At 46.2% G+C, this 27601-nt stretch overlaps 1 protein-coding gene across 4 annotated transcripts in view; it reads left to right on the forward strand.

Annotated features, from left to right (window-relative positions):
- The window catches only part of plekhm3 (pleckstrin homology domain containing, family M, member 3), an 84489-nt gene continuing 56888 nt past the window's right edge, over positions 1-27601 (forward strand). For 3 of the 4 annotated variants that reach the window (XR_005038834.1, XM_036959283.1, XM_036959285.1), the window contains exons 1-4: positions 584-2711; positions 2924-3871; positions 14879-15119; positions 15343-16103. Coding sequence is in view for 3 of the 4 variants with exons in the window: in XM_036959283.1 (XP_036815178.1) it covers positions 3388-3871; positions 14879-15119; positions 15343-16103 (1486 nt within the window). In the remaining variant the exon portion in view is untranslated. Of the gene's footprint in view, positions 557-583; positions 2712-2923; positions 3872-14878; positions 15120-15342; positions 16104-27601 lie in introns of those variants that run through there. The other variant, XM_036959284.1, reaches the window with a different exon arrangement.

Here is a 27601-nt window from a genome sequence, read left to right on the forward strand (position 1 = left end):
TTGGTTTTGCCGCAACTGTAGGTTAATTTGTGTGACGTTGGGGAATGGGTATGGAACAGGGTTGGAGTAATTTAAAAGGACTTTAAATGTTCAGTTACAAAAAAGCTATGTGATTTTCGTGCAAAACACAGGGGGACAATGAGACATAGGGATGTAGAATAAATTAGGTACAGATGTAGTAACTGAAAGGTTTGTCAATTCACCAAAAGTTCCTCAATTATTATTGCTACACACACTTGTGTAATAATGATCATGCTGTTTCCATCCATGTTGAGATTATAATTACACCAGAATGATCATGTTAGTAGTGCCATAGTATGGTATTATTACTTATAGAATCAATCATAAATCCCATGTTATTGCAGAATTGACAACTCTCTACAGTAATTTCTCTGAACTGATCTGGGGGAAATGAATGGTTGAGAATCAGGACACCCTTTCTCCAGAATGCATGGCCAACTCACACAAGTTGCAAGAGACGGAACATTTAACGAAGGAACTATCAGTTCTGTCCGGTGAACGGACCAGAAAATTATATATTTGTAAACAGAATCAGGTGAGTCGAGACTTATTAATTATTCTTTCGACGCCGAATTTGTGGTTATTTAGCATATTTTTTTCCGAACAATGATATTAACAAATATAGATGGTTTTTACCGCTAGAATGGAAATGACATTGTTCAAGGATGGGAGGCTAGTTGACGTTGCTAACTAGATGATGGACACTCGCACCTGCTAGCCAACGGAGCCGTTTATCTCGCTAGCTTGGTAGGCAAGCTTTACTAAGTATTGTGTCAACGACGAATGTTAGAAGTGAACCGATATTCGGTGTTAGCTTGGAACTAGCTAGCTAACTATGTTAGTGAACCACTGAACTAGGATGTAGCTGGTCTGGGTGTATATGTAAAACGATAATTTACTAGCTTGCTAGGATAGCTGCATTGATTGCGTTACATGCTGCACTGTTGTCAGAAGTTATACGCAAGGCACCTGTCTTGACAGCGCTGTCCCCTTGTGTTGATCAATGAATTGTTAACTACACCAGAGTTAGTTAGCCCATTCATGTCAAATGAATAGATAATATACAGATGTGTAGACTACATGCACACACACACACCTGTCCTAGCTACTGCAATGAGGGAAGATATGATGCCTGCTGTGTGAGAGGGCTATAAATAGACCGTCAGTGAGGAGAGACAGTGTGCTTCTGTGTCACACCTGCCAGTCTGCTGAGGAAGGTGAGGACACACCGCTGCTCCTTGCTGCTGGTACTGCTGCTTGCTTCAGACAGTCATGCACTAGGTCACTGCAGACAGTCATGCACTAGGTCACCAGGATGTGTTTATTTTTTTACACGTGCTCTTGGGGATAGTTGAATATGTTTTTCTAGTTTTGAGCTGGTCGCTCTCGTTAGTGCAGGATGATTGTCTGTGAGATGATAATTTGCTATGAACATAGCCATGATGACAATGTTTCATTGGATGCAGTGAACTCATTGATGAGACAGATTCCTGTAGCTACTGTACCTGGAGTTGTACATGGAGTTGCAGAGTTACACCCTGCCCAGGGCTCCCCCAGGGGCTTGTTGTCACAACGACAACATTCCTAAGCACAGCCTCATCTGGCCTGGCTGCCCTCCTTGATCCCTCCACCTCACCCCTCCCTCCACCTCATCCCTCTCTCCACCTCATCCCTCTCTCCACCTCATCCCTCTCTCCACCTCATCCCTCTCTCCACCTCATCCCTCTCTCCACCTCATCCCTCTCTCCACCTCATCCCTCTCTCCACCTCATCCCTCCCTCCACCTCATCCCTCTCTCCACCTCCACCTCCTCACCACACCCCCTCACATAGGGCTGGGTGACATGGCCTAAAAATAATATCTAGATTTTTTTTTTCCCAGACAGGATTCCGGATAATATACACTACCTGACCATATGTCCGATTGTCTTTGACCAAACCTCAAATGAATATAGCGAGTTGAAACCGCTTGTCAGAGAGGAAGAAGTGATCTCTCATCTTTGTTGTGAGTGGCAGGAGGCGTGGCTTGGTGTGTGTGTAAATGGGAAGGTGCACAGCACAGAAGGAGCGAAGGAGACGAGACCAAAAAGATATGAAAACAAGCAGACATAATCACATTTTTAATTCAACTTGATTGTTGTGCTACAGGCATTTGGAACATCGTGCTAAAACATGAATTTGATATATCGCCCAGCCCTTACCTCACCCCCCCACCTCAGCCCCTCTCTTCACCTCCCTCCCTCCAACTCACCCCCTCTCCTCTCCTCACCCCCTCTCCTTTCCTCACCCCCTCTCCTCACCCCCTCTCCTCACATCACCCCCCTTTCCCAGTGAAGTGCTGCCTGTATGCCATCCAGGGATAGGCTAGTGGTGATGTCCTCTAAATAATTCATGTCTGGAAGAAAGTGAAAGACCCAGAGCTGGGAGGGAGCAATGGGCCTGTCAGTGACAGAGAGAGAGAGAGGTAGTGAGGGGTGAGGAAGAGAAAAATTGCAACAAACCCTGGAAGTGAGAGGCTAAACTGTCTGCCCAGAAGGAAGGGAACCCCGCCCCAACCAGGTTGGTCTAAGCCTGAGGCACAGGTTAGCTGTCTGTGTGTTAGGCTAGGCTATTCCATTTACTCCCTCTACCCGGGTTGATCCGAACAGCCGAGGGAGCATCCGATGGTTGAGGGTAGCTGATTGATTGGAGGTAATTGTCTTTGATTTACAATAGTGTTTGTAAACTGTTATCTGTCAACTGTATAATGCCTATGTTGTTTGATGAGATCAGGAAATGTTATGCTTGCTAAGCCTTGTTCATTGCTAAACATGATCTTCACGCTGTTCAGTGTTTTCTTACGTTCTGATAATCAACCCTGACATGCTTCCTTTTTCTGTTCCCTTTTCTGTCCCATGACACAGTGAAGCCTCACATTGTGTCCTTTTGATGGCATCATCATCATCCAATGTGGAGGAAGAGCATTATTCTTTGTTACACACATCCTCATGTGGATTCATGTGAGAGCTGACTCACACACACAGAGAGAGAGAGAGAGCCATCAGCCTGTGTAAGAAAAGCAGTGCCAGCCCAAAACTGTGTCATAAGAATTTCTGGCAAAGGCCAGAGCTATCATAAACTCAATAAGAGTGTCCGCCTCTAGCTAGTTGATTAACAGAGCTGTGTTAACGAGGAATTGTTTTCCTGGAAGAAGCCTCCTACCCTCGAGGAACACGGCTTCCCTCTGGGGCTCAGACTGCAGATGCTTCAGCTGCGAGGTCCAGAGCCGCTTGGATCGTCCCCTGCCCAGAGAACCACCCAGCCCCATAGAGAACCACCACCCCGCCTGCCCTAACAGCCTCCACACGGGGCCAAGCCGAGGAGCACCATGGAGGAGGTAGAGGACATTAGCCCTGCCCTGGAGGCCACTGAGGACTTCCTACACTGCCTGGACGGAGGTGGAGGCCAGGGAGGGGAGGGGGTCCGGCAGCCCAGGCAGCACCACCCCAAGCTGCAGGAGATGTCTGTAGCCCTGGGGAAGCTGAGCTCTAGCGGGGTGTGGGGCCTGCTGGCTGGGGAGCAGGGGACCGAGGTATCCCCGCATAACGTGGCCTGGGCTGACCAGCCCTCGGCCTTCAGCGTGCTGGCTCTGAGGCAGGGGAAAAGGAGCCGTGCTCGTTCCACTAATGACCTGGCCGCCCACACCAAGGACACCAACAACACCTCCTCTAACGCCGCCTTTAACAAAGGCCACAACCGCTCGCGGTCTGATGTTAATTACCGGCCGTCCTACATGGACAACGCTAACGGCCTGCCTGCTGTGGACAAGAATACGCTGAAGAACATGGCTCTCAACGACCATAGAGAAGAAGGTAAGGCAGGAAGGAGAGAGTGTGTCCTTCTTTGGTTAGCTGATAAGGACATACTGCCTATTTATTATTGGTTGATACTCAAATCAATGTCAGTGTCTATGAGCTTCAAACAAATCTTCAAAATGTTTGCTAAATTGGCTGTCATGACATGTGCTTTAGAGTTGGGACGATAAACCGAAAATGATGGACGCCGACCACACCGATCACTTATCGCATTTTACTGATATTGTTTATTACGATAAGTAGCCTATACTAGAGAAATGTAAAGTTTGAAATGAAATAAGTGTGCTAATATGGGTGATTGTTAAATGGGACAATTGATGGCTACAACCATCAAACTAGTAGTAGTAGGTTAAAGGATAATCAAACACAACCTGTAGTTCACATTGTTATAAACATATAGTTCTATTTATAGTTATCACATCAACTCAGGTCATTTATCGCCCAGTTTTAGTATTTATGTTATCATGACACTTGTCCTCTGTGTCAGAGACTAGATTAAGCCCGGGACTAGCTTCCACTTCCACGTTATGAAGATGATTTCAGTGTCCTACAGAAAACAATTGGGCCTAGGCTGTACTGCAGCAGCCAGCATTTTACTCTGATGGAACTGAGTTTCCACTGCAGTGACCAGTCAGGATGTGGTGAATAATACCAACCTCCCTGACGCATTGTTTAGTCTGCCTGTTTGTTTAGGGATGTGATTGTGAAGATTTTCACCAAAGACCGTAATAGGATGTCATTCTGTCACCAAACAGACCCATATAAGGAGAAAGAGAGTGGCCCAATTATCCCTCGTATTAGGAAGGATTAGCATATGACTGAAAAGGCCCTAGTTGGCTCTGGGCAGGGAGGAGGAATGGATAGTTGGGCTACACAAGAGGACAGTAAAAGCATGGGCTGCAATCAACAGCACTTTGCATCAGAATACATACTGCTCTTTGCCAGTCGTTACGGTTGGCAATGCTTTCATACACTGTAGCCTAAATGTATCCTCTCGTGCCCTGTAATATATTTCCATGACGTGTGTAGGTAGGCCTAGGCTAGGGCCCATCTCTTCTTAGGACAAACCTCAGCATATCTGTTTAATTGCTAAGAGAGAGAACCATGCATCCCCACTACCTTGAATAACATGGGTTTCCACTGCAGTTCATGTTTTCACATTGGATGCAACAGGGAAAGGAGGCTTTGGAGCTACTGGCATGCAAGAATGCTTTCACTCTGTCTCACTGGTAGCTGTTCCCCCATAATGAGCCCAGCCCACACACTGCTGCTGAGTCCCCGTAGGGTGACATTTACTGATTTCCTCAGCAACACACACGCTAATGTTGATGGATCAGTTGATTTCGGCAGGCGAGAGCGAGCAGGCGTCACTGAGCCTTCAGCTGTCAGTGTTCTAGTGCTGTAGAGGTTTTACATCATTTACCACTGTACTCTGTAAGGTTTTATATTGTCCTCTGAAGACATTAGACCAGACAGGTACCTCAGGGATTTGAATGTATAGCCTAGCTTTATTAGCTGTTAAATGGTCTTTCCATTGGTTCATTCATCTAATGAATCTCTGTTATTTTGGCTTTTGATTTAATTAGGGATGCCACAGAATTAAAATACAACACTTAATATATGTATCTTCACATATATATATATATATATATATATTTTTTTTTTTTTAATTCACCTTTATTTAACCAGGTAGGCCAGTTGAGAAGAAGTTCTCATTCACAACTGCGACCTGGCCAAGATAAAGCATAGCAGTGTGACAAAAAACCCCACAGAGTTACACATGGAGTAAACAAACGTACAGTTAATAACACAATAGAAAACTCTATTTACAGTGTGTGCAAATTGAGTAAGGAGGTAAGGCAATAAATATGCCATAGTAGCGAGGTAATTACAATTTAGCAAATTAACACTGAAGTGATAGATGTGCAGATGATGATGTGCAAGTAGCAATACTGTGTTAACTAACTATGCTATAACTCTGTTATAACTCTATGTTATAACTCTATGTTAACTAACTATGTTATAACTATGCAGCTGTACATAGTCCATCGGTAAATAGCCCACCCAATTTACCTACCTCATCCCCATACTGTTTTTATTTATTTACTTTTCTGCTCTTTTGCACACCAGTATCTCTACCTGTACATGACCATCTGATCATTTATCACTCCAGTGTTAATCTGCTAAATTGTAATTATTCGCCCACCTCCTCATGCCTTTTGCACACAATGTATATACTCTTTTTGTAATTTTTTCTACTGTGTTATTGACTTGTTTATTGTTTACTCCATGTGTAACTTTGTTGTTGTTTGTTCACACTGCTATGCTTTATCTTGGCCAGGTCGCAGTTGTAAATGAGAACTTGTTCTCAACTAGCCTACCTGGTTAAATAAAGGTGAAAAAAATAAAATAAAACTATGTCAACTAACTATGTTATAACTCTATGTTAACTAACTATGTTATAACTCTATGTTAACTAACTATGTTATAACTCTATGTTAACTAACTCTATGTTAACTATGTTATAACTCTATGTTAACTAACTCTATGTTAACTAACTATGTTATAACTCTATGTTAACTAACTCTATGTTAGGGATGTTTACTTTATTCCTGACCTCTTTGGGTCTGTCATGGTGTCCAGGAATCACCAGGGGGTCCAACATCTGCTTCTTTAAAGGCCAAAGTTCTAAAATGGCACTTGTTGTTGTGATTGGCTGTCCCAGTCGTTGGTCTGTCTGGGCGTGGCAGTCAGTCAGTACAGTAAGATAATTGCTAGAGCAGTCCCTATCTGCCCTTTATGTCTTTGGCAGGTTTAGCTAAGTGAGCTGACCTAACCAGTTCTCCCTATTCCCGGTACAAACCTCCCCCCAAATTACACCCTGGCCCCTGCTACAGTGTTTATCGTCACGTCCCTGTTTAAGCCTTACACGGAACTGTTTAAGCCTTACACGTGCAAACATTTATTTTGTCCCCCTACACCAAACGCGATCACGACACACTTCAGCGAGCAGGCCTTTCTAATCGACCTGGCCCCGGGTATCCTGGAAGGATATTGACCTCATCCCGTCAGTAGAGGATGCCTGGATATTCTTCAAAAGTGCCTTCCTCACCATCTTAAATAAGCATGCCCCATTACAAAAATGTAACCCTTGGTTCTCTCCAGACCTGACTGCCCTTGACCAGCACAAAAACATCCTGTGGCGTTCTGCATTAGCATCGAATAGCCCTCGTGATATGCAACTTTTCAGGGAAGTTAGGAACCAATATATACAGGCAGTTAGGAAAGCTAAGGCTAGCTTTTTCAAGCAGAAATTTGCATTCTGTAGCACAAACTCAAAAAAGTTCTGGGACACTGTAAAGTCCATGGAGAATAAGAGCACCTCCTCTCAGCTGCCCACGGCACTGAGGCTAGGAAACACTGTCAACACCGATAAATCCACTGTAATTGAGAATTTCAAGAAGCATTTTTCTACAGCTGGCCATGCTTTCCACCTGGCTACCCCTACCCCGGTCAACAGCCCTGCACCCCCGCAGCAACTCGCCCAAGCCTCCCCCATTTCTCCTTCTGCCAAATCCAGTCAGTTGATGTTCTGAAAGAGCCTGCAGAATCTTGACCCCTACAAATCAGCCAGGCTAGACAATCTGGACCCTTTCTTTCTAAAATTATCTGCCGAAATTGTTGCCACCCCTATTACTAGCCTGTTCAACCTCTCGTTTGTATCGTCTGAGATTCCCATAGATTGGAAAGTAGTCGCGGTCATCCCCCTCTTCAAATGGGGAGACACCCTAGACCCAAACTGCTACAGACCTATATCTATCCTACCCTGCCTTTCTAAGGTCTTCGAAAGCCAAGTTAACAGATTACCGACCATTTCGAATCGCACCGTACCTTCTCCGCTATGCAATCTAGTTTCAGAGCTGGTCATGGGTGCACCTCAGCCATGCTCAAAGTCCTAAACAATATCATAACCGCCATCGATAAGAGACAATACTGTGCAGCCGTATTCATCGTCCTGGTCAAGGCTTTCGACTCTGTCAATCACCATATTCTTATCGGCAGACTCAACAGCCTTGGTTTCTCAAATGATTGCCTCGCCTGGATCACCAACTACTTCTCTGATAGAGTTCAGTGTGTCAAATCAGAGGGCCTGTTGTCCGGACTTCTGGCAGTCTCAATGGGGGTGCCACAGGGTTCAATTCTCGGGCTGACTCTCTTCTCTGTGTACATGAATGATGGTCGCTCTTGCTGCTGGTGATTTTCTGATCCACCTCTACGCAGACACCATTCTGTATACTTCTGGCCCTTCTTTGGACACTGTGTTAACTAACCTCCAGGCGAGCTTCAATGCCATACAACTCCCCTTCCGTGGCCTCCAACTGCTCTTAAATGCAAGTAAAACTAATTGCATGCTCTTCAACCGATCGCTGCCCGCACCTGCCCGCCCGTCCAGCATCACTACTCTGGACGGTTCTGACTTAGAATATGTGGACAACTACAAATACCTAGGTGTCTGGTTAGACTGTAAACTCTCCTTCCAGACTCACGTTAAGCATCTCCAATCCAAAATTAAATCTAGAATCGGCTTCCTATTTCGCACAAAGCATCCTTCACTCATGCTGACGCTCGCGAGCAGTGTGGGTGCAATAATTGAATAACATGGATTTCTACACGCGTGCTGTGTAGTCAGGGTATTGCGCAGAAGCGTTGTAAAATAAATGTAGAAATCCATGTTATTCAATTATTGCACCCACACTGCTCACGAGCGTCTGCGTTGCCAAAGGCTAAAATAGAAGTCCTTTCTATATCTGACTCGTATCGCGCTGCAAGTCCTGCCTCTCCCATCTCCTCATTGGTTTATAGAAGCAGGTACCCACCTGCTATCTCCTCATTGGTTATACCCACGTGGGTGACTGAAAGACGAACGAGATCAGTGGCGGTAAAAGGTAGCTGCTTCCCGGCTGAAACATTTCGGAAGAGTTCGTGCATATATTATGATGACATTGTGTGACGTTTTTGTTCATTTAGGACTTCGATGAGGGTTGTTCGGGCACACAATGTTTTCTAGAGGCAATTTCAGAGCCAAACTCTATTCCCCTTCGTCGGTGATTGGTCAACAGTGGGGATTCTTCCATCGTCTTTTTTTGGCATTCAATGAGAGACGACTCGTTTTCATGCACATTTTTCATTGAGAAATACTGCACCAAACATCTTACTTAAAATGGACAAACAGTACTATTGCTGCTTTTTTTTCTCATTTTTCATCCAAAGGTCTTTTAATGGAGTATGCGAGCACACTCGTTCGGTTCACCTTGACGAGTTGGGCTACCCTCCAGCTGAACTGAAGCATGCTGACGCCTTTAGTGGGATTACATCTCTGGGTGGACTGATATCCTAGTTCTGCGTTTTGACAGCAGGGTTGAGGCAATTGGGCCCGAGGCTGTGTGGCGTAACGTTAGCTTGTTTATGTCTCACAGCGTTACCGGAGCATGATGTCACGACACACGGCGGAGGTGTAATTGAACAGAGCACACTGACACACTAATTCTGCTCCAAACTCCCCTGAGCGTGTCGACTGCCGATCGGAGGCTGAATCCCAATCGAGTTTCCACTGCATCCACATATCTATTAGTCCCTAAAGAGAGTTTAGTTTAGCATGCAAGTGTGAAACTCAGTGACACCTTGTCTGTCAATGATTTTGTGCAGTAAGATGGATGGGACACAGGATTCTCCCCAGGATTTATTTTTAACAAGGTGGTGCTGCTGGAGGGGGGCGTCCCGGAGGGGGGTTTAACACCTCTAACAGCCTTATATGATAACAAATAAAGAATAAAAAAAAAAAAAGATTTGTGGAGAACCCTGGGACACACCACCACCCTTCTTTACCTCCGTTATTAAAAAAGCAGGAAGGAAAGGAAACTAGGGGGGAAGGGGACCGTTGTCCATTTAACCACATTTAGCCTTGTTTAAAAAATAAATAAAAAACATATTAGGCTAATTCATCTAGTGAAGCTATTAAGCTATCACTAGGGGACAAGGCACCATTGTAAGTTGAGTATAATATGAAGTGACGGCTCAGACACCAACAGTGAGTTCATAAGATGGCCTCACCTGCCTCTGGGCCAGACCATTCACATCACGTTAATGTTAAGACCCTGTGACGTTTCAGCAACGCTATCGCATCAGGTGGCCAGGACAGGCCAGGACAGGCCAGGACAGCCAGTTGAATTCAGTGGAGGTGTAGGACATTGTAGGGCTAGACCGCTGTTGGTTGACCAAGCCCAGCAGAGCAAAGCGCAGACTGCTAATTGAGTCATGTCCGTGTGCCTTGCTTCCTCTGTAGCGTGAAATGAACAGTGACCTGCTCCGCACCCACATGCTCACGGGAGCCTTTGAAGCCCAGGGGGACAGGCGAGCCCCCTAGCACCCCCCACCGTCGCCTGAGTGGCTCCTGAAAGCCAAAGCACAGCGGTCTGGTCGTCTGCCCTGGGCTTTGCTCTTGGCATCTGCTCCTCTCACCCTGACAAACATAGACAAATTAGCCCACAACCTCAATTGCCATCGGCCTCGATTGATGGCGTTGAAGGGAGGAGGTTGGGTGAGACAGACAGCCCCCTGAAGGGGAGTAACAGTGGTTGGTAACAGTAAATGCTGCTACACACTCCATGTAAACAGAGCCACAGAGCGTCGTATACAGTCCCATTCCAAAATTTGAGCCACACAGGGGTACGTAGAACTGTGTGTGAAAACGACTTTCCATCGCTGCGTTTGTGTGAAGTGTGTGGCGGCCTTGACACTAAAGCTTAGCACAGGGATGTACTGAAATGAACTGTCTTAATCCCTGCCAATTGATTATCACTTATTATCATTGATTGGTCAAGGACTACACTAACACCTGTTAACCCGGGTGTAACTAGGTTTCTGATAAGGATAAGGATGAACACAAGTATACTTTGCAACCCTCAAGGCCTAGAGTTGTTCCCTTGATATGATATTCTAGGCCTAGAGTTGTGTTCCCCTGATATTATATTCTGGGCCTAGAGTTGTGTTCCCCTGATATGATATTCTGGGCCTAGAGTTGTTTCTCTGAGATGATATTCTGGACCTAGAGATGTTCCCCTGATATTCTGGGCCTAGAGTTGTGTTCCTTTGATATGATATTCTGGGCCTAGAGTTGTTCCCCTGAGATGATTATCTGGGCCTAGAGTTGTGTTTCCCTGATATGATATTCTGGGCCTAGAGTGAGTTGGAGAGTTACAGATAAGGAAAACATCTCCTATCTGTCTCATGGGGCAATGCTCCGGGGCTACTGGTAGGTAGATGGAGTCTCACCCTGGTCCCTCTGCTCCGGGGCCACTGGTAGGTAGATGGAGTCTCACCCCGGGTCCCTTTGCTCCGGGGCCACTGGTAGGTAGATGGAGTCTCACCCCGGGTCCCTTTGCTCCGGGGCCACTGGTAGGTAGATGGAGTCTCACCCCGGTCCCTCTGCTCCGGGGCCACTGGTAGGTAGATGGAGTCTCACCCCAGTCCGTCTGCACCCTATGTGCAGCCAATAGCACAAGTCAAAACCCATATCCACTGAGCAGGAAGCTGAGAGATGAGATTAATAAAGGAGGAATATAAAGAAAGGAGTGTGAAAGAAATGGAAGAGCAGAGAGAGTGTGTGCTGCAGATGAGTCAGTTTCTCCTGATTCTCTGTGTGGGCACAGCGTTCTGAGTAACAATGCGGTTTCTTCCTGCTGACCTCCGAGGAAGTACTTTTACAGCTAGCCCCGCTGACCTGGACATTCTGACCTGGACATTTGGATCTGGACATGCTGTGGTAGATGGCACTTTTGACACGTTGTTTACCAGAGCATGTCCAGGTCCGAATATCTAAGTCAGCGTCACTACAGACCCGGGTTCGATCCCAGGCTGTGTCACAACCGTCCATGACCTGGAGTTCCGTAGGGCGGTGCACAATTGGCCCAGCGTCATCCAGGTTAGGGGAGAGTTTGGCCGGGGTGGACTTTACTTGGCTCATCGCTCTGTAGCGACTCCTTGTGGCGGGTCGGGTGCCTGCAGGCTGACTACTGTCGTCTGTTGAACGGTGTTTCCTCCGACACATTGGTGCAGCTGGCATCCGGGTTAAGTGGGCAGGTGTTAAGAAGTGCGGTTTGGCGGGTCATGTTTCGGAGGAAGCATGACTCAACCTTCTCCTCTCCCGAGCCCGTTGGGGAGCTGCAGCGATGAGACAAGATCGCATTTGAAATTGGGAGAAAAGGGTAAAAATACCCCAAAAATCATATACATATGATATATACAGACAGACAGACAGACAGACAGACAGACAGACAGACAGTCAGTCAGTCAGTCAGTCAGTCAGTCAGTCAGTCAGTCCCAGTCAGTCAGTACCAGTCAGTACCAGTCAGTACCAGTCAGTCAGTCAGTACCAGTCAGTACCAGTCAAACGTTTGGACACACCTCATTCTACTTTGTAGAATAGTAATGAAGACATCAAAACTATGAAATACCACTTATGGAATCATGTAGTAACCAAAAAAGTGTTAAAAAAATTTTGATTCTTCAAAGTAGCCACCCTTTGCCTTGATGACAGCTTTGCACACTCTTGACATTCTCTCAACCAGCTTCAACTGGAATGCTTTTCCAACAGTCTTATGTGTTATTTCATAGTTTTGACTATTGTCTTCACTATTATTATTATTGTCTTCACTATTATTCTACAGTGTAGAAAATAGTAAAAATAAAGAAAAATTAGTAGGTACAGTTGAAGTTGGAAGTTTACATACACCTTAGCCAAATACATTTAAACTCAGTTTTTCACAATTCTTGACATTTCATCCTAGTAAAAATTCCCTGTCTTAGGTCAGTTAGGATCACCACTTTATTTTAAGAATGTGAAATGTCAGAATAATAGTAGAGAGAATGATTTATTTCAGCTTTTATTTCTTTCATCACATTCCCAGTGGGTCAGAAGTTTACATACACTCAATTCGTTTTTGGTAGCATTGCCTTGAAGTTGTTTAACTTGGGTCAAACGTTTCGGGTAGCCTTCCACAAGCTTCCCACAATAAGTTGGGTGAATTTTGGCCCATTCCTCCTGACAGAGTTGGTGTAACTGAGTCAGGTTTGTAGGGCTCCTTGCTCACACATGCTTTTTCAGTTCTTCCCTCAAATTGTCAATAGGATTGAGGTGATGGCTACTTCAATACCTTGACTTTGTTGTCCTTAAGCCATTTTGCCACAACTTTGGAAGTATGCTTGGGGTCATTGTCCATTTGGAAGGCCCTTTTGCGACCGAGCTTTAACTTCCAGACTGTTGACTTGAGATGTTGCTTCAACATATCCACATAATTGTCCATCCTCATGATGCCATCTATTTTGTGAAGTGCACCAGTCCCTCCTGCAGCAAAGCACCCCCACAACATGATGCTGCCACCCCCGTGCTTCACGGTTGTGATAGTGTTCTTCGGCTTGCAAGCCTCCCTCTTTTTCCTCCGAACATAACGATGGTCATTATGGCCAAACAGTTCTATTTTTGTTTCATCAGTCTCAAGGACATTTCTCCAAAAGTACGATATTTGTCCTCATGTGCAGTTTCAAACCATAGTCTGGCTTTTTTATAGCGGTTTGGAGCAGTGGCTTCTTCCTTGCTGAGCGGCCTTTCAGGTTATGTCGATATAGGACTTGTTTTACTGTGGATATAGATACTTCTGTACCTGTTTCCTCCAGTGTCTTCACAAGGTCCTTTGCTGTTGTTCTGGAAGTGATTTGCACTTTTCGCACCAAAGTACGTTCATCTCTAGGAGACAGAACGCGTCTCCTTCCTGAGCGGTATGATGGCTGCGTGGTCCCATGGTGTTTATACTTGCGTACTAATGTTTGTACAGATGAACGTGGTACCTTCAGGCATTTGGAAATTGCTCCCAAGGATGAACCAGACTTGAGGAAGTCTACAATCCTTTGCTGAGGTATTGGATGATTACTTTTGATTTCCCCATGATGCCAAGCAATAAGGCACTGAGTTTGAAGGTAAGCCTTGAAATACATCCACAGGTACACCTCCAATTGACTCAAATTATATCAATTAGCCTATCAGAAGCTTCTAAAGCCATGACATCATTTTCTGGAATTTTCCAAGATGTTTAAAGGCGCAGTGTCGGTACACTTCTGACCCAATGGAATTGTGATACAGTGAATTATAAGTGAAATAATCTGTCTGTAAACAATTGTTGGAAAAATGACTTGTGTATTGCACAAAGTAGATGTCCTAACCGACTTGTCAAAACTATAGTTTGTTAACAAGAAATTTGTGGAGTGGATGAAAAACAAGTTTTAATGACCCCAACCTAAGTGTATGTAAACTTCAGACTTCAACTGTATGTCCAAACCTTTGGCTGGTACTGTATATAAAAGTGCTATCAGATTTGTGGCCCTCAAATGGGTGGAATTGCATAGTAGGCTTATTCATTTTGTGTGAAAAAGCCTGCTAAGTAAGCTGAACCTGAATAGGCTAGACAGGTCCAAGACCCTGCTCTTAGTGATGTGTTGCGTTTTGATTTGTGGTTTTTAATAAGCTGGGAATTCTATGTTTTGAAGATGTGACTTTAATGAGTGGAGAATGAACGTCCTATGTGGTATATTAGCTAAGAGAACACTGCTGAGTGCTGACTGACAAATGGAGGCCAAGGTTATTGATCCAATGAGCAGATAATAAAATGAAATTGTTGCAGAGACATTCTGTGAGTGGTAGTAGTGTGTGGGGCCATTTGAATGGACTGCCCCCCACGTAATCAGATATCTATTAATTTATCCGCCCTCTGAATCTTTCAAAGGCAGTTGGCTTCTACTTGTAACCTGTTCCAGTAGTCTAAATGGTATTAAATATAAGTTAGGCCTAATAAATGTAGTCCTAGTTAGTATTATTAGTATATACTTAGTATATTAAATAGTGTCTTCCGCAGATGATCCTTTTGCTGAATATACTGTGTTTTTTTTTTGCAGGCCGTAAGGACAGCAGCGGTAGTGTGGTGAAACAGGGTACCCTGGAGCATCGTGAGGGTCAGAAGGGTCGTTGGAGCGTCTGTCACGTAGAGCTGACCCCATGTGAGCTGCGCGTCTACAGCCTGGACAGCAGCGGTAACCGTCAGCTCTGCACTGCCTACTCCCTGTCCCACTGCCAGGGGGTCAGCCAGTCCCAGCCGCCCCAGGACGGGCGAGTCCTCCAGGCCCTCTTCTTCAACAGGTAAAGGAAGAAAACCATGGTTCTTATCCTCTTGTAAAATAAGTCTTCTGACCTCAACAGGACTTCCTGAATAAATATAAATTAAATGTTTGTCAATCACATAAACATGAAAAAAATGGCCTGCACTCACTTGAAAATAAGTTGTAATTTAAGCTTTGTTGTAATGTTCTTTCTCTCATAGCAACGTGTTAAAAGATCACTCACTAACCCTCTTCTTCAACAGCTCCACCCGCCTGCAGTTACGTGCCGCCTGCCAGTGGGAGGTGCTAGACTGGAGGAGGCTGATCTGGGAGAGAGTACTGGCTGCCCAGCCCGCCCACAAAAATGCAGAGTGTCCTTCTGTTACCTCTGGAGGTCACGACACCAGACCAGATCCCCGTGGTCCTGCTGAGGCTGCCCTGGCCCCTGGTTGCTCTCATCTCCTCCCAGCCCGGCCCACGGCCCTGCCCCTGTTCACCCACTGCTGTACGGATGTCCTCAAGGCTGGGATCCTCCACCAGCTGACTGACCAGAACAACTGGAGGGCCTTCACCTTCGTACTGAGTCGCTCCACGCTGCAGGCCTTTCCCACCGAGGGCCGGGGGCCCGTGTCTGAGCCCGTCCTCCACTACCCGCTGGCCTCCTGCCTGGCCGTGCAAAGGGACGAGGCCGAAGGGGTGAGCGCTGGCTGCTTCCAAGGCGTCTTCCCCAGCGAGGTGCTCCGTCTGCGGGCTGAGAGCCAACTCAAAGCCCAGGACTGGGTGGAGGCCCTGCAGATGGCCGTGGCAGCCCAGAGGCCCCAGGGTGAGGAGGGACAGGGTTCCGGCCAGGCCCAGCCGGGTACAGTGTCGACGGGGATTCTGCTGAGGAGCAAGCCCTCCAGGGAGAGGAGGCAGAGGGACACCCAGAGGGCCAAGAGACAGTCAGTCACCACCAGCTTCCTCAGTATCCTCACCTGCCTGGCTGTGGAGAAGGGCCTGACCACCCAGAGCTTCCGGTGTGCAGGTAGAGACCTCTTACCAACCACACACACACACACACACACACACACACACACACACACACACACACACACACACACACACACACAGTGATAAAGTGATAAAGTGACACATTCTTCACTAGAAGAATATCCTGTCACTTCACACCCCACATAATGGTTCACCTACATATCTCTGTTAATTGAAAGATCCATTCCAAATGGCTACCTGGACTATTTGCATTGTGTGTGTGTGTATTTGTGTCCCCCAAACCCCTCTTTTACGCTGCTGTTACTCAATGTTTATCATCTTTGCATAGTCACTTTAACTATACCTACATCAACATATTACCTCAATTAGCCCAACTAACTAGTGCCTGAATATAGCCTCTCTACTGTAAATAGCCTCGCTACTGTATATAGCCTCGCTACTGTATATAGCCTCTCTACTGTATATAGCCTCGCTACTGTATATAGCCTCGCTACTGTTATAGCCCAACTAACTGGTGCCTGAATATAGCCTCTCTACTGTATATAGCCTCGCTACTGTTATAGCCTCTCTACTGTATATAGCCTCGCTACTGTATGTAGCCTCTCTACTGTATATAGCCTCTCTACTGTATATAGCCGCTCTACTGTATATAGCCGCTCTACTGTATATAGCCTCTCTTCTGTATATAGCCTCTCTACTGTTATAGCCTCTCTACTGTTATAGCCTCTCTACTGTATATAGCCTCTCTACTGTATATAGCCTCTCTACTGTATATAGCCTCTCTACTGTATATAGCCTCGCTACTGTTATAGCCTCGCTACTGTAAATAGCCTCTCTACTGTATATAGCTTCGCTACTGTATATAGCCTCGCTACTGTATATAGCCTCGCTACTATTATAGCCTCGCTACTATTATAGCCTCTCTACTGTATATAGCCTCTCTACTGTATATAGCCTCTCTACTGTAAATAGCCTCGCTACTGTAAATAGCCTCGCTACTGTAAATAGCCTCGCTACTGTATATAGCCTCGCTACTGTATATAGCTTCTCTACTGTATATAGCCTCGCTACTGTATATAGCCTCGCTACTGTAAATATCCTCTATACTGTAAATATCCTCTATACTGTAAATATCCTCTATACTGTAAATAGCCTCTATACTGTTACAGCCTCTCTACTGTTACAGTCTCTCTACTGTTACAGTCTCTCTACTGTATATAGCCTCTCTACTGTTATAGCCTCTCTACTGTTACAGCCTCGCTACTGTTATTTTCACGGTCTTTTTACTGTTGTTTTTATTTCTTTACTTATCCATCACCTACTACATATTCTTTACTTAAAAATTGCACAGATGGTTTGGCGGATGCCAGGAGTTCGTTACCTGCCCCAATGCATAGTGCCAACTGTAAAGTTTTGGTGAAGGAGGAATAATGGTCTGGGGCTTTTTTTCATGGTTTGGGCCCCTTGTAAGATGGCGCCAGAGAAGAAGGCAGATGTTTTACCTGATTGTGTTTTTTTTGTTAGTTTATTTGTGTTGTTTGTAACTTTTAAATTTTTTTAAAAACGTATTTTGTACATAATGTTGCCGCTACCATCTCTTATGACCGGAAATAACTTCTGGACATGCGATTACTCGCCACGGACTGGCAGAATACTTTTTTTCCGAGTCTGACGAGGCCGACGCGAACGATATACTGCTTTTTCGGGAACAGGCCCTGATCCCTGTGATTTGCGTGAAGAGGTGGAGAAAAAGGGGCCGGAGTGCAGGCTGCCTTCTGAGAATTAATAGGCGATCGAATAAATCCCCACTTAATTCCATTCTGCTAGCGAACGTGAAATCTTTGAACAATAAATAGATGACCTACGCGGAAGATTAAACTACCAATGGGACATTCAAAACTGTAATATCGTATGCTTCACGGAGACGTGGCTGAACGACGACACTATCAACATACAGCTGGCTGGTTATACACTGTACCGGCAGGATAGAACACAGTTGTCTGGTAAGACAAGGGGTGGTGGACTATGTATTTTTGTAAATAACAGCTGGTGCACAATATCTAAGGAAGTCTCGAGCAATTGCTCGCCTGAGGTAGAGTATCTCATGATAAACTGTAGACCACACTACCTACCTAGTTTTCATCTGTATTTTTCCGTAGCTGTTTACATACCGCCACAGTCAGAGGCTGGTACTAAGACAGCATTGAATGAGCTGTATTCCGCCATAAGAAAACCTTCATCCAGAGGCGGCGCTCCTAGTAGCCGGGGATTTTAATGCAGAGAAACTTAAGTCCGTTTTACCAAATTACTATCAGCATGTTAAATGTGCAACCAGAGGAAAACAAAAACTCTGGACCACCTTTATTTACTCCACACACTGAGATGTAAACAAATCTCTCCCTCGCCCCCCATTTGGCAAATCTGACCATAATTCTATCCTCCTGATTCCTGCTTACAAGCAAAAAATGAAGCAGGAAGCACCAGTAACTAGATCAATAAAAAAGTGGTCAGATGATAAGCTACAGGACTGTTTTGCTAGAACAGACTGGAATATGTTCTGGGATTCCTCCGATGGCATTGAGGAGTACACCACATCAGTCATTGGCTTCATAAATAAGTATCTCATGCATTCTAAATTACCGCCCATTTGGAAAAGAAAAATGCAAAAAAATTTACTCTGAGCTGCGCTTCAGTATGTTGGTGGTAGGTGGAAGGCCGTGTTGCCAAACCGAGTCCTCTGTCCTTTGAAGAATGTCTCTGGTGGTCACTTGGATAAGTTGTAGTAACGTCGTTGTGTGGTAGATGGGATACTCTGTCTGTTCCTTCCTAACCTGCTTTTGCAGCTGCGGTCGCTAACTCAACGGCTAGGAGGTATCATTTCTGTCGTGAATAAGAGTTCAAAGTTCATACCATTCGCAACCAAAGCTCATGCTAATGTTGGCTTCGTTCTGTGGTTTTTTCCTGAACCATTCTTACATGGGACTGTCATCTCACATCCGCGGAACAGATAGTTATGTTGTAGTCAAGAGCTTATATAGGAAGGAAGAGGAGGGTGTGTTTGAAAAGTTTTACAGCCTTTGTCCCTTCACAGGGGAGGGCCACTGATTGAGCAGCCCTAACTTATGAAAATCCGAATCTCACATTATAGAAGCTAAAATCACATTTCATCCCATCACAAATAATTCATATTCAAACATTTAAATTGAACAACAATTCCATGTGAATCTGATAACTCTGATGTATAGACTTTCCACTGTGGAGTTTGTCATCTTATCATTGATGAGAATGTCTCAGATGACAACCGAACTGACATCATATTCATTAAGTATCACCGCATATGTTCAATTGGTCAGATTACCAGAATATAGTTCATTTCCCCCCACATACTAATGTTCCCAGAATCTCTATGTTAACCAAGGGGTTTTTAAATGTAACCTCAGTAGGTTAGAGAAGAGAAAAGGGGGGAAGAGGTATTTATGACGGTCATAAGCCTATCCCCCAGGCCAACGTCATGACACTACCGACCCGTAGCACTTACGCCTGTAGCCATGAAGTGCTTCAAAAGGCTGGTCATGGTTCACATCAACACCATCATCCCAGAAACCTTAGAGCCACTCCAATTTGCATACCGCCCCAACAGATCCACAGATGATGCAATCTCCATTGCACTCCACACTGCCCTTTCCCACCTGGACAAAAGGAACACCTATGTGAGAATGCTATTCATTGACTACAGCTCAGCGTTCAACACCATAGTGCCCTCAAAGCCCATCAATAAGCTAAGGCCCTGGGACTAAACACCTCCCTCTGCAACTGGACTTCCTGATGGGCCGCCCCCAGGTGGTAAGGGTAGGTAGCAACACATCCACAATGCTGTTCTTCAACACGGGGCCCCCTCAGGGGTGCATGCTCAGTCCCCTCCTGTACTCCCTGTTCACTCATGACTGCATGACTCCAACACCATCATTAAGTTTGCCGATGACACAACAGTGGTAGGCCTGATCACCGACAATGACGAGACAGCCTATATGGACGCAGGAGGTCAGAGACCTGGCCATGTAGTGTCAGGACAACAACCTCACCCTCAACGTGATCAAGACAAAGGAGATGATTGTGGAATACAGGAAACAGAGGACCGAGCACACCTCCATTCTCATCGACGGGGCTGCAGTGGAGCAGGTTGAGAGCTTCAAGTTCCTTGGTGTCTACATCACCAACAAACTAAAAGGGTCCAAACACACCAAGACAGTCATGAAGAGGGAACGACAAAATCTATTCCCCCTCAGGAGACTGAAAAGATTTTGCATGGGTCCTCAGATCTTCAAAAGGTTCTACAGCTGCACCAATCATCCCCAGCTTACAATTGGCTCATTCATCCCCTCTCCTCTCCCCTGTAACTATTCCCCAGGTCGTTTCTGTAAATGAGAATCTGTTCTCAGTCAACTTACCTGGTAAAATAAGGGTTAAATAAAATAGATAAACTCTACAGCATACAATGACATTCTAGATGATTATGTGCTTCCAACTTTTTGGCAACAGTTTGTGGAAGGCCCTTTCCTGTTTCAGCATGACAATGCCCCTGTGCACAAAGCGAAGGTCCATGCAGAAATGGTTTGTGGAGATTGTTATGGAAGAACTTTACTGGCCTGCACAAAGCCCTGACCTCAACCCCATCGAACACCTTTGGGATGAATTGGAACGCCGACTACAAGCCAGGCCTAATCGCCCAACATCAGTACCCAACCTCACTAATGCTCTTGTGGCTGAATGGAAGCAAGTCCCTGCAGCATTGTTCCAACATCTAGTGGAAAGCCTTCCCAGAAGAGTGGAGGCTGTTATAGCAGCAAAGGGGGGGTCCCACTATTAATGCCCATGAATGAGATGTTTGATGAGCAGGTGTCCACATAAATATGTTCACTACCGGAGGGTTAGTATCTGGAAAACATGTCCCGAGGATTGTATACGTTTTTCTTTCTTTATTTAACTAAGTCAGTTAAGAACAAATTCTTATTTACAATGATGGCCCGAACCTGGACGACACTGGGCCAAATGTGCGCTGCCCTATGGTACTCCCAATCACGGCCGGTTGTGATACAGCCTGGAATCGAACCAGGGTCTGTAGGGACGCCTCTAGAACTGAGATGCAGTGCCTTAGAGCGCTGTACTGTGTTCAGTAGGCATTCTTGTCGTCTCTGTGTATAATTCAGTGGAGGTTAGGAGGGAGGTCAGCTATCTAAGGACTGTCAGATGGTGCAATGCAGGTCTTGTCTCTGAGTCCAATATAAGTAGAACACACAAACAGAGATAAGCATAGGCCCTGTTGAAGAAGTCCAGTGTGACATTAGCCAATGGGTGCATAATATCCTAAACCCTATCAGAAGGACTCGTCCCTTATCCTCTTCGTCAACCTTGACCTTTGCGACCTCTTAACCCCTTTGAGGTTACACAAGGAAGTGTGCGGGTGGGTGCGGCTTATCTGTTCATCAACCCACATTTCACCACGTTTAACGACGCCAACTTGAACGGCATGTCCAGACCTGAGTAAGACCAGTGTCCTTGAATCCTTCGCCGTTCCTCTTTCCCTCCCTCCCTCCAAACAATCAAACAAAACACAGACAAGTGGACGGCAGCTCTCCAAAGCAACACTTGATAGAACGTCAGATTTTTTTTTTAGTCTGTAATTTATATGAACCTCAACCCAAACACAGACCCTTTTTAGTTTGTCTTCATTTTCCATGGTATTCCCCAGAGTCCTGTGCGGTGACAAAGCAGCTTTGTTGTGGTTAGCTTCAAAACGGCGGCTGGGGGGGGGGGGGGGGGGGGGGTCATGGTTTCTGGGTCTCTCACCCACCACCATCAGTTATTTTGCGCTCAGATCAGTCATCTGTTACACTACTTGGGGTCACAGACACCTCCCCAAAATTAACACCTTACACACACACACACACACACACACACTGGCCATTGTCTGGTGGTAAATGTTTTAGTATTCACTATGGCCTGTCTGTAATATATGAGTTCCATTACTATGCAATTGAAATGAAATTACTCAAGTACTATCTATGTAACAACACATTGATACTAGTGTAAATAGTACACCGTTATAAGAGCAACTTAATGTAAATGGTCATCTAGAGATATAGCTACAGTTCATAATTCCCCCTAGAGATGTCCTACTCCCCACTATATCTGTTTGTGTCGTCAGCCTCTGGACCCTAACTGATATGTCACTACCAGATACAGAGAGACTTCACAAGCTGACGGACAGACAGCTCAGTAAATGGAACCATGGCGGCGCTGTGTTTGGTCTCTCTGGGTGTGAAATGTGTGCTCACTAAGAGGGATGAATGAGGTGCTTTCCTCCTCTTCTGTAACCAGTCCTCTATTAATGCATGCCATCTGAAAGGTCCTCTGAACAAGGAGAGCGGGCACCTGACAATAATTGGCCGGCATAAAGCGGAGGGGGAAAAAAATCCCTTTTTAGAATCAAAGACAGGCGGCCGGGCGGCCGGGATGCTGTGGTCAATGCGGAAGCTAATTGTTTGATTCAGAGGCTCTGTTCTGTTCGCTTTGGCTGCAGAGGTGTTTGAATGAGGCGTGTCGAGACCCAAGCTTAGAATAACAGCTGGATACAGCTTTTTCCATGCTCTGTTCACACACCTCTTTTATTATGTTCTCTCCCCATTTATCCCTTTTTCCTTTCTCGTTCATTCAGACTCACTCGTCTCTCAGGCTCTCACTGTGTTCACTGAACTCTAGTCTCTCTCTCTCTCTGTCCCGCTCTCTCTCGTTTTCTCTCTCTCTCTCTTTCTCTGTTCCCTCTTTCTGTCCAACTCCCTCTCTGTCCTGGCCTGGCTCCTTGGTAGCGTGCCAGTTTCCTTTTGACTGCTTGGTCTTGTCAGTCACTTATCTTAGGACAGAGAGTCAGGGGCCAGTCTGTTGTATTACACTTTAATCACTTTTCCCTAAACAAATATCTCTGGCCACCAGGGCTCGTTTAGGGGGATTAGGGGGCGTGAGGACAGCAGGCAAAGGCAGGGACAGAGTACGAGGGAGCTAGTGGAAGAGAGAGATAGTGGAAGAGAGAGAGAGTGGAAGAGAGAGATAATGGAAGTTAGAGAGAGAGGGGGGGAGCATAGAGGGGAAGTTACCATTGTGGGGTCTGCCGGAGGGGGGAAGTTACCATTGTGGGGTCTGACGGAGGGGGGAAGTTACCATTGTGGGGTCTGACGGAGGGGGGAAGTTACCATTGTGGGGTCTGACGGAGGGGGGAAGTTACCATTGTGGGGTCTGACGGAGGGGGGAAGTTACCATTGTGGGGTCTGACGGAGGGGGGAAGTTACCATTGTGGGGTCTGACGGAGGGGGGAAGTTACCATTGTGGGGTCTGACGGAGGGGGGAAGTTACCATTGTGGGGTCTGACGGAGGGGGGAAGTTACCATTGTGGGGTCTGCCGGAGGTGGGAAGTTACCATTGTGGGGTCTGACGGAGGTGGGAAGTTACCATTGTGGGGTCTGACGGAGGGGGGAAGTTACCATTGTGGGGTCTGACGGAGGGGGGAAGTTACCATTGTGGGGTCTGACGGAGGGGGGAAGTTACCATTGTGGGGTCTGACGGAGGGGGGAAGTTACCATTGTGGGGTCTGACGGAGGGGGGAAGTTACCATTGTGGGGTCTGACAGAGGGGGGAAGTTACCATTGTGGGGTCTGGCGGAGACCACAATGTCCAGGGAGTGTAGGAGGGGGTTTGGGGGTCCCCATTACTGTAGCTTTTGCCACTCGCCTCTCTGTCTATTTGGGGTCTGTGATTGAGCACCCTGTGCTTCTTCTATTCCCCCCATGCCCCACCGCCCAACACCCCCCATGTCCCAATTTGTTACCCCCTCCCCCCACAAAGGATAGATGGTGGATTTGCCCCTCTCCTGTGCCTGTGTGAAGGGCTCTGGGGCGGAGCATGTGCACCCTCCTTTCAGCTGGGCTCTAATGTCTCCTAATTACCCATCAGGCCTCAGCAACTTAGTGGACTAGGAATTTGTAGAAGAGGCCAGAGCACAATGGATAGAAAGATGCAACAACAGAATTAGCCTTCCCTCCTGCCTTGCCCTGTCCTTTTCCCTGGTAGCTTCTTCCCTCCTGCCTTGCCCTGTCCTTTTCCCTGGTAGCTTCTTCCCTCCTGCCTTGCCCTGTCCTTTTCCCTGGTAGCTTCTTCCCTCCTGCCTTGCCCTGTCCTTTTCCCTGGTAGCTTCTTCCCTCCTGCCTTGCCCTGTCCTTTTCCCTGGTAGCTTCTTCCCTCCTGCCTTGCCCTGTCCTTTTCCCTGGTAGCTTCTTCCCTCCTGTCTTGCCCTGTCCTTTTCCCTGGTAGCTTCTTCCCTCCTGCCTTGCCCTGTCCTTTTCCCTGGTAGCTTCTTCCCTCCTGTCTTGCCCTGTCCTTTTCCCTGGTAGCTTCTTCCCTCCTGCCTTGCCCTGTCCTTTTCCCTGGTAGCTTCTTCCCTCCTGTCTTGCCCTGTCATTTTCCCTGGTAGCTTCTTCCCTCCTGCCTTGCCCTGTCCTTTTCCCTGGTAGCTTCTTCCCTCCTGTCTTGCCCTGTCCTTTTCCCTGGTAGCTTCTTCCATCCTGCCTTGCCCTGTCCTTTTCCCTGGTAGCTTCTTCCCTCCTGTCTTGCCCTGTCCTTTTCCCTGGTAGCTTCTTCCCTCCTGCCCTGCCCTGTCCTTTTCCCTGATAGCTTCTTCCCTCCCTCCTGCCTTGCCCTGTCCTTTTCCCTGGTAGCTTCTTCCCTCCTGCCTTGCCCTGTCCTTTTCCCTGGTAGCTTCTTCCCTCCTGTCTTGCCCTGTCCTTTTCCCTGATAGCTTCTTCCCTCCTGCCTTGCCCTGTCCTTTTCCCTGATAGCTTCTTCCCTCCTGCCTTGCCCTGTCCTTTTCCCTGATAGCTTCTTCCCTCCTGCCTTGCCCTGTCCTTTTCCCTGGTAGCTTCTTCCCTCCTGTCTTGCCCTGTCCTTTTCCCTGATAGCTTCTTCCCTCCTGCCTTGTCCTGTCCTTTTCCCTGGTAGCTTCTTCCCTCCTGCCTTGCCCTGTCCTTTCCCTGATAGCTTCTTCCCTCCTGCCCTGCCCTGTCCTTTTCCCTGATAGCTTCTTCCCTCCCTCCTGCCTTGCCCTGTCCTTTTCCCTGATAGCTTCCTCCCTCCTGCCTTGTCCTGTCCTTTTCCCTGAGTATCATTGTTAGAGCAGCGGTTTGTCATGAGGAATTTTGGCCTGGCGTTTCAAAGCTACTTACTCACATGAACCACAAACAACATTCTCAAAAATGTTCTGGCCTGGCTGAACACATTCAATGTATCAGTTCTTGATGAATATTGAACTTAAGACCTGTATGCATCTTATATTAACTGGCCAGATGAATACTACTATTTGAATGCACTACAGTGAATTCGGAAAGTATTCAGACCCCTTGACCTTTTTCCAAATTTTCTTACGTTACAGCCTTTTTCTAAAATGGATTAAGTAGTTTTTTCCCCTCATGCACACAATACCTGATAATGACAAAGCAAACAACAGGTTCTTAGACATTTTTGCAAATGTATTAGACGGTGAACCTTCGCCCCAGTCTGAGGTCCTGAGAGCTCTGGAGCAGGTTTTCATCAAAGATCTCTGTACTTGCTTAAACAGGGGGACACGTCTGGCACTGCAGGATTAGAGTCCCTGGCGGCGTAGTGTGTTACTGATGGTAGGCTTTGTTACTTTGGCCCCAGCTCTCTGCAGGTCATTCACTAGGTCCCCCCGTGGGGTTCTGGGATTTTTGCTCACCGTTCTTGTGATAATTTTGACCCCACGGGGTGAGATCTTGCGTGGAGCCCCAGATCGAGGGAGATTATCAGTGGTCTTGTATGTCTTCCATTTCCTAATAATTGCTCCACAGTTGATTTCTTCAAACCAAGCTGCTTACCTATTGCAGATTCAGTCTTCCCAGCCTGGTGCAGGTCTACAATTTTGTTTCTGGTGTCCTTTGACAGCTCTTTGGTCTTGGCCATAGTGGAGTTTGGAGTGTGACTGTTTGAGGTTGTGGACAGGTGTCTTTTATACTGATAACAAGTTCAAACAGGTGCCATTAATACAGGTAACGAGTGGAGGACAGAGGAGGCTCTTAAAGAAGAAGTTACAGGTCTGTGAGAGCCAGAAATCTTGCTTGTTTGTAGGTGACCAAATACTTATTTTCCTCCATAATTTGCAAATACATTCATTAAAAATCCTACAATGTGATTTTCTGGATTTTTTTCTTCTCATTTTGTCTGTCATAGTTGAAGTGTACCTATGGTAAAAATGACATGCCTCTCTCATCTTTTTAAGTGGGAGAACTTGCACAATTGGTGGCTGACTAAATACTTTTTTGCCCCACTGTATGTCAGAGTGACCATTGGGTTCTTGGTCACCTCCCTGACCAAGGCCCTTCTCTCCCGATTGCTCAGTTTGGCCAGGCGACCAGCTCTAGGAAGAGTCTTAGTGGTTCCAAACTTCCTCCATTTCAGAATGATGGAGACCACTGTGTTCTTGGGGACCTTCAATGCTGAAGAAATGTTTTTGTACCCTTCCCCAGATCTGTGCCTCGACACAATTCTGTCTCAGAGTTCTACAGACAATTCCTTTCACCTCATGGCTTGGTTTTTGTTCTGACATGCACTGTCAACTGTGGGACCTTTTATATACACAGGTGTGTGCCTTTCCAAATCATGTCCAATCAATTGAATTTACCACAGGTGGACTCCAATCAAGTTGTAGAAACATCTCAAGGATGATCAGTGTAAACAGGATGCAGCTGAGCTCAATTTCGAGTCTCATGGCAAAGGGTTTGAATACTTATGTATGTAAAGTATTTCTGTTTTTAAGTTTGCAAACATTTCTGTAGATTTATGTGGAAAATGTCTCATTTAATCCTTTTAGAATAAGGTTATAACATAACAGAATACTTTCAGAATGCGCTGTATATTAGCCAATCTATACAATCATCTACACTGGTCTATATCTTGTCATGCAGGACTCACCATGAAAGACCAGTGTGTTGTCTTCGTCAATTTGTTTCAACTGAATAGAATTGCACCACATATGCATATGCGAGCCCCACCCCCCTCCACGACAAGTGATTGTTCACATCAAACCCATACTGAACCAGTATTTAATTAGCAATATTTATTCAGCAAATTACACATGGAGGAACACAGGGTTGTTCTTTTGTGGCCGGTGTTTGTTTGAAGCCTGAGACCCCTCCAATACCACCACTAGTCCTCGATGGGGTGCAGAATGTACCCCCAGGTTCCTCTCAAAGTTTGCTTGACCCTGGTCATTCAGCTTGTGTGGATTCACAGGGTCCGCAGAGGAGAGGGCTTTGTAGGGACAAGGAGGAGAGGAGAACTGAGGAGAGAACTGCACTGTCCATGCGCTCACTGTGTTCACTGCATTCTCTACTATTCCGCTCTATCTCTCTCTGTGCTTTTGTCTCTCTTTTTTTCTTTGTCTCTCTTTCTGTCTCTCTCTCTGTGTTTCTG

This window comes from Oncorhynchus mykiss, chromosome 22 (genome assembly GCF_013265735.2).
Source record: "Oncorhynchus mykiss isolate Arlee chromosome 22, USDA_OmykA_1.1, whole genome shotgun sequence".
In the NCBI taxonomy this organism is placed as follows: domain Eukaryota; kingdom Metazoa; phylum Chordata; class Actinopteri; order Salmoniformes; family Salmonidae; genus Oncorhynchus; species Oncorhynchus mykiss.